At 41.1% G+C, this 10548-nt stretch overlaps 1 protein-coding gene across 1 annotated transcript; it reads left to right on the forward strand.

Annotated features, from left to right (window-relative positions):
• The first annotated feature begins 504 nt into the window (after positions 1-504).
• On the forward strand, positions 505-9655 carry LOC134630236 (cytochrome P450 2F2-like). Its single transcript, XM_063477406.1, has 11 exons — positions 505-666; positions 1599-1761; positions 2112-2264; positions 2373-2533; positions 2850-2918; positions 3030-3134; positions 3297-3435; positions 4221-4306; positions 9038-9139; positions 9227-9368; positions 9468-9655. Exons 1-11 carry the CDS (start codon positions 505-507, stop codon positions 9653-9655), a joined length of 1470 nt encoding a protein of 489 aa, XP_063333476.1.
• Positions 9656-10548: the final 893 nt, after the last annotated feature.

A 10548-nucleotide genomic window follows, 5' to 3' on the forward strand; every position in this document is an offset into this window, starting at 1 on the left:
AATTAAAAAACTGCTTTACTTAATCATTCTAACAGTTCACATAGTTTGTGAATGAATTCCAATGGGTCTTCAAAAATGAGTTTGAGGAACTGGTGCTTACTAGACACCCATATGGAACAGACTTGCATAAGATGTGGCCTACTTCATATAGTGAATCATATAAGGCTTATATGATTTACTCATGAAAGTGGCCACTTTCATATATTGTTTTAATAAGTATCCAAAACATACAAGTTTCATTTATATAATTTTTCTAGGGATCTTATATCTGTTTTCACTCTTGTATGCTTTTCATACAAGTTTCACACAAGACAGAAACTTTATAAGATTTATATATATCTTTTCCATATGGGCATGGAAACCATGCACAATTTTTTTAGCTTGACATGCTTTTATTTGAAAGTACACAAACAGAAAGGGGAGGGCCAATGACTGAACTACCCCTTTAAAAGAGGCTAACCATGTACACTACTCTTTTTTCAGTGCATTCCTCTCTGTCTCAACATGTTTGCTTCACTTGTGCTGCTATGGCTCTTCATTTGGATCGCCATCCTTCATCTCAAATCCCGGAGGCCCAAGAACTTTCCACCAGGACCTCTTAACGTGCCGCTACTGGGCAGCGTTTTTCACCTGAGCCTAGAGAACCCCTTGAAAGATTTTGAGAAGGTAATAAAAATGCTGTTTGTTGAATTGTGTTGTTTTAAATTACCTAAAGTTTTATCATTTTACGAAAGGAAAAATGGGCCATTCTCATACAGGCACTTAACAGTACTGATCTTACCTTTTTACTGTCATTGCCTAATATGTTGTTGGTATAAAACTGACTCTCTGCACAGTTGGCATTTACCCAGCCAATACTGCAAGTCACTGGACAGATTGCACTTTACCTTCTTGATAAGTCAGTATTTGCCAACAGAGTTTTTCTGTATGTGTGAAGGGGGTTATCTTTATGTTTCTTTATATAAAATAATAAAAGGGCAATATTTTTATTGAGTATAATTTTTCAATATAGCTTTACTAATATGCCGCAAGCTGTGTCTAGCAGGATGCGTACACAGGGTCCTATTTTCAGGTCATAGTAGAAAAATATTAAGAACGTAAATTACATTTAATTTAATTTAATTAAAAACCAGAATCCTTTTTTCAGAGCTGCTTTAGACCAGCGGTCCCCAACCCCCGGGCCTCGGACCGGTACCGGTCCGTGAGTCGTTTGGTACCGGGCCGCGAGAGTTGAGGCTCAGGTGTGAAATGTATGGTTTTTAGGGTTTTTATCGGTTTTCAGCGTTATTTTGTTATCGTTTTTATCGTTAACTCGGTTTTCCTGGGTCTTTTCACGTGTGTTCGGTACCGGTACTAGTTTTATTTTGTTGTATTTATCCGCGACACCTTAAAGGCCGGTCCGTGAAAATATTGTCGGGCATAAACCGGTCCGTGGCGCAAAAAAGGTTGGGGACCGCTGCTTTAGACCATATAACATGTTAATTCCTCTGGTCGGTACTTCCCTACATGGCAAATATGTTTAAAGCCCCTTCAAAATGTTATATTCATCTGAGGGTGTGATGCATGGATTTCAAACATGTCATTTTGTTTCCTCCCAGCTGAGGAAGTCTTATGGAGATGTCTACAGTATTTTCCTGGGGCGCGAACCAGCTGTGGTCATCAATGGTGTAAAGGCCATGAAGGAGGCTATGGTGACCAAGGCTGCTGATTTTGCTGGACGACCTCAAGGCTTGTTCATTAATGAGATCGGTGATGGGAAAGGTAGAATTTACATCATATGTTATATGAGGTATAATGGAATAATAGTAAAATCATCTTTATCAGAAATTCTAATTGCGACTCAGAGTCAAATTTATGTTTTGGTGGGTGTTTTGTTGCTGCTTCTCCAGTGCCCCTGTCGTGACTTTCGCGTGCATCAAAACAAGCGAAACAGACTCACAGTGGTTTATGTTTCCTACCTGGGAAAGTTGATGTTGCTGAAGTTTTACTGACTTTAAACGACACTGTGAGGATCAATTGTTCACTTAAGTTTTAGGCCAAGAGGTTGGAGAGCTTTGGAACAGGGAAGATTCTTGAGTTCTTTCTTCTTTATGTTGCTCAACCTGTTGTAGGAGTCGTTATGGCAGATTATGGCTCTAAGTGGAAGGAACAGCGTCGCTTTGCTTTGATGACTTTGAGGAACTTTGGTCTGGGAAAGAATTCAATGGAGGAGAGAATTCATGACGAGATCAAACACATCATCAGTACCCTGGAAAAGAACGTTGGTATGTTCATCGATGGGTTCACGCAACAATTTTGCACAAGATGTCGGTTGCAGAATATTGATTTGTACTCTCGTACAGTGCTGTCTTGTTTCATTATGTCTCCTACAGGTAAAACAATGAGCCCTAAGGTTATGTTTCATAATGCAGCCTCCAACATCATCTGCCAGGTTCTGTTTGCTAGACGCTACGAGTATGATGACGAGTTAATCAAGCTGTTTGTTGAAATCTTTACCGAGGTTTCAAAGATAGCCAATGGACCGTGGGCCACGGTGAGTAAAACTGACAGCAATGCTATTGAGGCAAAGTGTTTACAGTTTGCTGACAGGTCTGTGAGACTGCCTGGAGCATGCCAACATGGCTACAGTCTTCAGCTCAGTCTAGAGCTGAAGGTGAAACATCTTCAAGATCAAAATCCACTGTGGAATCACTGCTATATTCTTATTGTTTAGAAGTCAGAATGGACTTTGTGTCGACTTGTTGACTGTCCATCCAACATAATTTTGCCAGTCAAATCAAAATGTTAAAATTTATCTTCAGCAATACGTCTTCTTCCACCAATTTTGTTGTTTGGTTGTTTTTGTGCAGCTGTATGACTCTTTTCCTATAATACGTAACCTGCCACTGCCCTTCCAAAAGGCCTTTAAGAAAATGGAGGTAATGTTGAAGATCATGTTTACCACACGTTTGTACAATAAAGATAAAAACATACGCATGCACACTGTCAGTGAAAAACGAAAAGTACAAATGAAGAATTGCATGTTTTAGATTTATAAGAATCTTTCACGTCGCATGGTGAGTGAGCACAAAGAGACCCGAGTTCCCGGAGAGCCACGAGACTTTATTGACTGCTACCTGGATGAACTGGAGAAGGTGTGTGAGCGTGAAAAGGAAAGCAATAAATAAATGCACATTCTCAGTATTTACTCAGTATCTTGTTACACAAGTATAACACTCATACTCTTATATGTATGATATGATACATTTTTGTCTTGCTTGAATGTTTCTTACAATTATCACTCTCTGCATTTTTAGAGAGTTGATGAAGAGTCTTCATTTTCAGAAGAAGAGCTCATTATTTACTCGCTGAATCTTCACTTCGCTGGGACTGACACCACCTCTAACACGCTTCTTACTGGTTTTCTTTACCTGATGAACTATCCACACATACAAGGTAATACGACTCCCCCCGTACTCATAATTTGATCAAGAAAAATTCAACTTGTTGACATATTTATAGTAAAATATTACACTACTTTTAAATTTGTCGTGTTTTATTTGCGTTATCTGTCCACTAGATATTAGTTTGTGCACACGAGATGTTTTTGTACGCTAGACTAAAACAAAACAATTGATTTTCATCCAAGATTTTGCTTTTTACTGTGAACAAAAAGAGTCCCTGCTAGAGCTGTGCTTTCACAATCTTTCAATAATATGCAACAATTTCCATGTTAGAACCTAATAAGGTATACTTAGAAATAGCTGGAAATGGTCTTTAAGCCTGTGAAATTACATATGAATTTGTCCACTTGTAGCAGCTGGATAGTGTGGTGGTAAGACTACACGTATTTGGAGTGCGAGTCACAAGTTTGTTTCCCACCCAGTATCCAGTAAGGGTCCTGGCTAGACCCCTCATGCTAACCAAGAACCCTGGAATGGCGCGAAGCACGGACGCAAGAACATTTCACTGCACGTTGTACTGTGTATGTTACAAATAATCAAGCTTGTTTGTTTTTGTTCATGTTAGTGTGTCGAAAAACAATGCAGAATTACAGCAAATGAAAAGCACCCATTATTAATAACTTGTTTAATCCTATGTTTAGTTCATCATTCACTCGTGACATTTACCACATTGCTAATTTTCATTTTCTCTTTGAATAGCATTAACTGTTGTTTGTTATGTAACATTTGTTTTTGATTTTCTTTACAACACATTGTATGATGCAACATCTCCCACAGAACGATGTCAGCACGAGATAGACCGAGTGTTAGACGGGAAGGACCGCGCCAGTTTTGAAGATAGACACAATATGCCCTACGTGCAGGTACAAATCATACAACATATGTCTGGTTATATGTTTACTCATATTTTACAATGAAGACAAGAAGATGCAGGGTATTGCAGACTGAACATTTCGACTGGTTATGTCGCTGTAGCATTGTCATGATCGAGCCAGCGTTTTGAGTTTTCATTTATGTTGATGGTTTGTGTTTAAGTTCATTTAGTTATAAGCTGCTAGGTTTCCCAGTTATGGTTCATTGTTTATTAGATTCTGTGGGCTCAAATTTTGGTCATAAATGTTTTTTAACCTTGTAAACCAAAATATCTGAAAGTTTTATGTTTCTGCATCTATAGAGGAGAATTTGTGAGTGTGTAAAAAAGATTTGTTTGTAAAAGATATTTACACAAGTTACAATTTTTTGTTAAGGTCTGCTTACAGATACAAAGCAAAACACTACGTCTAAAACTCTGCGTTCAGGTTCCCTGGCTGTGTGTGAGTTTCAACTTACGAGTATGAATTTTGACCCAGTTTTTCTTCCTTTCAGCTGGCTGTTCAATGTCATGTCAATCACAAATGTAACAAACCAATCAGAACTATGGAAGCTCGTTTCCACCACTAAAAAAAAAAAGTATCCATAACTCGAAATTTCGAGTTATTTTATTGAAATTTTGACTTATTAACTCGAAATTTCGAGTTAGCTCTGCCAATCAGTAATCTACGTGAATAAGGTCACTTTCTTGTTACCCAGAAGCATATGGCGCAGAGTAACGCGCACTCAAAACCGGATCGCAACAAATTGGTTCTTTCGCGAGTACCTTGGCTGATAGTAACGCCATGTGATTCAAACTAATAACACAAGAATTTCATCATTTTTGAAGCCACGCTGAAAACACTCAGCAATCTGTGCATTCATGACTGGATGTAATACCGGTAGCTTAGCTGTAGCATTTGTAGTTGAGGGCTTCAGCTTCCGAGTAACAAGGAAATGACGTCATTCACGTAGATTACTGATTGGCAGTGCTAACTCAAAATTTTTTTTGGGTGGCAGCTCTACGTGTACTAGATGCACCTGCTCCTTGTTGTATGTATCTCTCTGTTTTTATATCCTCTACAAGAGTTTGTGTTGTATTATCTTCAAATGTTCAATAAAAACATGTATTGCTCATTCATAACGAAGAAAGCTTTGTAACTATCCCGACTAGTGAAAAGTGTGTCATTTCCACAACACTGCTTTCCCCCCCGAGGTCCGCAGAGCCGTTGAAAAGTCTCTGGAGGTCCCTGTATAAGCACGTAAACCTGCGACAAAAAATCCACCGAACTCAGACACGCACAGAATGTTTTCCTTCGTGGTGATGAAGGAAAACGCTGGCACGTGAAAGGGCAATTACCCTTCCAGGACCTGAAGTTCAGTAAAGCACTCCTCTGACAGCCAAACCCATCTGTCTCTGATTGGATTGTTACATTTGTGATTGGCATGACATTGACCAATCAGTTGAAAGGAAGAAAAATTGGGTCAGAATTCGTATGTTGAAACACACACACAGCCAGGGAACCTGAGCGCAGAGTTTTAGACGCAGTGTTTTGCTTTGTATCTGTAAGCAGACCTTAACAAAAAAATTGTAACTTCTGTGAATATTTTCTACAAACACAAATCGTTTTTACACACACACAAATAATCATCTACAGATGCACAAACATAAAATTTTCAGATATTTTGGTTTACAAGGTTACAAAACTCAGTTCACAGCTACGCATTTGATTTACAAGTACAAAATATTTATGACCACAATTTGAGCCCATAAGATTCCTCTTGTGTCTTCGCCCCCTGTGTTGACGTCTCCTTTGCCCTTCATGTGTTTCAATCATATCTTTGTCTCCCGCCATTATGTTCTGTTTATGTCCATGTCTCATCTCCAGTCCCCTTTTCCCTCTGTGTAGTTATGGTGTGTGTGTTCCTCATCGGTTCATCATGTTAAGTTTGCGTGTCTTAGTCTGTCATGTGTTTCATATCTGCGTGCCCTATGTTGTGAAACTTGTGTTGTCATGTCTGCGTCCCGTTATGTTTCCTGTTTTATTTTGAAGAGTCTGATGTTTCCATGTTCAGTGTGTTTAGTTTTACTTCCTCTGTGGCGTCATTATATTCATCCGTATCAGCTGTTTCCCCATGTGTTTCCCCTGATCACCTCCTGTGTGTATTTAGCCTCTAAGTTTTCATTCATTCGGTGTCCGATCATCTGCTATGCTGCTGCGTTCATGCCATGTTTCAGGTTTTTCATGTTTCCATTCCAGATCTTCACGTTAAGGTTTCTTCATGCCAGGTTTCTATGTTCATGTTCCAGGTTTTTTATGCCTAGCCTTAGTTCACCCAGTTTAGGTTATTATGCCTTTATCCTGTTGTTTTGAACTGTTCAACCAGCCTTAAATAAACCGCTCGCTTTCTGTTAAGATTAAGTTTTGTTTTTCGCGTGTCAGCACTTGGGTCCTCCTTCTCAGTCCACACAGTCTTCTCCCTTGACAGTGCTTGACACACTTTTTAATATTTTTGTGGGCGTGGAGATGTTTTTCAAAATGAAAACTACCCCCCCCCCCCCACCCCCCACCCCATTGGTCGCCGGCCTTGGGGGCTGAGTCGCACTGCTGTTCTTGCCCCCAATTTTTTGTCACTTCTGACCACGTGCCCGTACCATCGCAGTCGTGCTCCTTGCATCTTCTCCGTAATTGGTGCGATGCCTAGCCACTTTCAGATGTCGATGTTCGTGACGTGGTCCCATCGTGTCAGGCCCAGGCACCATCGCAGCATCTGCATTTCCATTGTGTGAAGGGCCTGTTCGTGCTTTGCGGCGGCTGGCCAACACTCTGATCTGTAAATGGCCACAGGGCGCACTACGCTCTTGTAGATCTTTGACTTGAGGCGGTCAGGCATTCGTCGGTTGCACAGGACACCAGTGACTTGGCTTCACTTCATCCAGGCTTCAATCCTGGCTCGTACATCTGGCGGGATGTCGCCATCAGTGCTGATCATCGATCCGAGGTACTTGAAGTGAGATACTTTTGCCAGGTGCTGTCGGTTTGGGGGCCGGCTTCTAAGTACTCAGTTTTTTTGGTGTTCAACCTCAGCCCGTACTCACTCAGGCATGTCTTCCATTGCTGTGTTTGGCGTTGCAGCTCCATTCGAGATTCATCTGCGAGGAAGACATCGTCAACATTGAGGAGTGTCCAAGGGTGGGAGCTTGGAGGTCAGCGGTCGCAGTGTCCATGCAGAGGATGAAGACAAGCGGGGACAGCACGGAGCCTTGGTGCACGCCCACAGTGATGTTGAAAGGTGGTGATGTTCCCACTGGGCTTCTGACTGTGCTGGTCACATTTCTGTACAAGAGCTTGATCCAATTGACGTAGGCCTCGGGGACCCCGTGTGATCACAGAGAGTGCCAGATCAGGTCATGAGGGACTCGGTCGAAAGCCTTTTCCTGGTCGAGGAAGACCATATGGATGGTCTTCTTCTCTCGGTGCTTCTCCAACAGCAGGCGGGCAGCATGGATGGCATCTATTCTGCCGCATCCTTTGACGAAGCCACACTGGTTGGGCGTTATTGTGACGATTTCTTGCAGCCTGGCGTCGATGATCCGCTTCATGGTGTGGCACAGGAGTCGGATCGGGCGGTAATTGAGAAATACTTGCTCCAACGTTTGAGAATGATGGGCGGGTCACGGAGGATCTGATGGTTGGCATCCTTGATGTGTTTGACCTGGCCGATGTCCTGCATTGCTCGATGGCGGTTTCTGGCGAGGCGGTAGATTTTGTTCGCTCCTGCGGGCATGTCCAGTTCTTTGTAGAGTTGGTCATAATGTGATGCTTTTGCCGCTACTATTGCCTTCTTCGTGGCCGATTGAAGGGCCCTGTAGTGTTGATAGTCGCCATCGTTGCGAGACTGAAGCCACATCTTGAATGCTGTCTTCTTTCCCCTGATTGTTTGCTGCACGCTGTCATTGACAGCAATAAAAGTTGCAATTGCCCTGTCTATTTCTTTTGCCCTCTTATAATCATGTGCTAACGGCTGTCTAAATGACTCGGGTAGAGTTTGTAGCATGCGTGCTTGTTGTTGTTTTTGTCTGCTTCCACTTGTCTTTGCACTAGGGTGATGTCAGCATAAATGTGCAGTCATATTCGTTGTGTTCCCACCGATGTAATTGAGCATTGCGTGGCACATCCGACATACTGTTTTACTTTTGTCCATGACGCGCTTACCATCAGGGTCATGCTTCACATGAAGACCAAAATAGTTCCAAACGCCAGATCTGAATGAGGGTGCGGGAGGTTCAATTTCAGGTAGCGTTGATGTTGCAACAAGCTTAACTTCTGTCTCGCTAGCTTGAGTGAATGCATATGGGCGGTGCTTAGTGGATCTGTGCTCGACAATGCAGCCTAGGCGGAGTAGTCGAACGCAGATCCACTGAGCTCTCAACACAGACAGCATCGTCAGAAGAAAAGTTGATAAAATAAATGAAAAATTTTGTATTGTTCAATACATATGTGTACCGAACCGAAAGCACCGTATCGAACAGTTCAATACAGATACATGTATTGTTGCACCCCTAGTGTTGACATTGCACAACTTTCAAGGATAGAAGACATACTAAAGACAGAGACAAGAAGACTCACATTTAACATGAAGAAGAAATCTCTTTACAGAGAGAAACTAGATAACTGCTAGTACTAGTGAGCCTGCACTGTTTGTCTTTTGCTCTATACTACATAAAACATGTCTTAATCCAGGCAGTGATTCATGAAGTACAGAGGGTTGCCAACACTGTTCCTCTCAGTGTCTTCCACCGCACCACCAGGGACACAGAGCTCATGGGATATTCCATTCCCAAGGTAAGAGGCAAGCGGCTATATAGGTTTTAGGAATAGAGGCAATGAAGAGTTTTCTTAATGTCTTTTATTCTTTTGGTGTGTTTTCAGGGTACAGTAATTATCCAGAATCTGACCTCAGTGCTCAACGAGGACGGACAGTGGAAATTCCCTCATGAATTCAACCCAGAAAACTTCCTAAATGACCAAGGAGAGTTTGTTAAACCAGAGGCTTTCATGCCTTTCTCTGCAGGTACAAGAGCATAGACAAATCTTACTTGGAGCAGCAGCAGAGACAGGGTTGATCAAATATCTGTTCTACATGGTACTGAGACCTTTTTTAATGTCTCAGGTCCTCGGATGTGTCTCGGAGAGGGTCTGGCTCGTATGGAGCTCTTCCTCATCATGGTGACTCTGCTGAGGAGATATCAGTTCATCTGGCCCGAGGACGCAGGAGAACCAGACTTCACTCCGGTCTACGGGATCACCTTAACTCCCAAACCTTTTAGCATGAAGATCCAACTCAGGACACCACAATGAGATGGTGTGCAGACGCTGTAGCTCAGTGACTCAGATAAAAATAGAGTCATACTTAGAATTGAATGAAAATAAATTTCTGCTGCCTTAAAGTCAACAGTCACAAAAGTAAAATATACATAAATTGGGTGAGTGCACCTATCCCAACATAGGGTTTGATCCTTAATTAGTCTCTAAACTATGTATTAGATTTTTCCAAATACTGCAGGGTCAACCCTGAGGCAACGCTTTGTGTGATTTGGAGCTATATAAAAAAAACCTGACCAACAGTCGTCCAACATCTAATTTGGGAAAAAAAAAGTTGTGTGGATGTGAATCACACCCATCATTGTGTTAATAAAGAGTGTTTTCTCTCATGGAACAATAAATCCATTACAACCCAGATTTGTGTGTGTTGTTTTACACTCTCACTGTTACGCAGACTCTTTTTTTGAGGTCATCTTTTGTGACAATTAATTTTAGTTATTGGTTGTTCAGCAGATCTCCCTGGTTTTCAGACATTAACAGAAACTCATTTACAACTGTCCCAAATTTAAAAACTTGCAAAACACATGCATGTTCTTCACATCAGCCCGAATTACAGGTCTTTATAGATTTTGATGGTAAGAAACACTTTAACTTAAAATGGGTTAACAGACCATTTTTAATTTCATCATTTCACAAAGTTATTATAAACACAAATAAAAAAAACATCATTAGTTTTTTCACTTGATATAATAATAATAATAACTTTCGATTGTAGTTATAAACCCTGTTTCTTGTTTTGTATTTTGACATTTTTATGGGCTCATATTTCATTTTCTTACCTTAAACATGGATTAAAGATTTTTATTGTAGTACATACGTATTTCATTATCTTTTCATGTTTAAATACTATTTATTCAACATGTTTGTCC

This window comes from Pelmatolapia mariae, linkage group LG7, assembly GCF_036321145.2.
Source record: "Pelmatolapia mariae isolate MD_Pm_ZW linkage group LG7, Pm_UMD_F_2, whole genome shotgun sequence".
Lineage (NCBI taxonomy): Eukaryota > Metazoa > Chordata > Actinopteri > Cichliformes > Cichlidae > Pelmatolapia > Pelmatolapia mariae.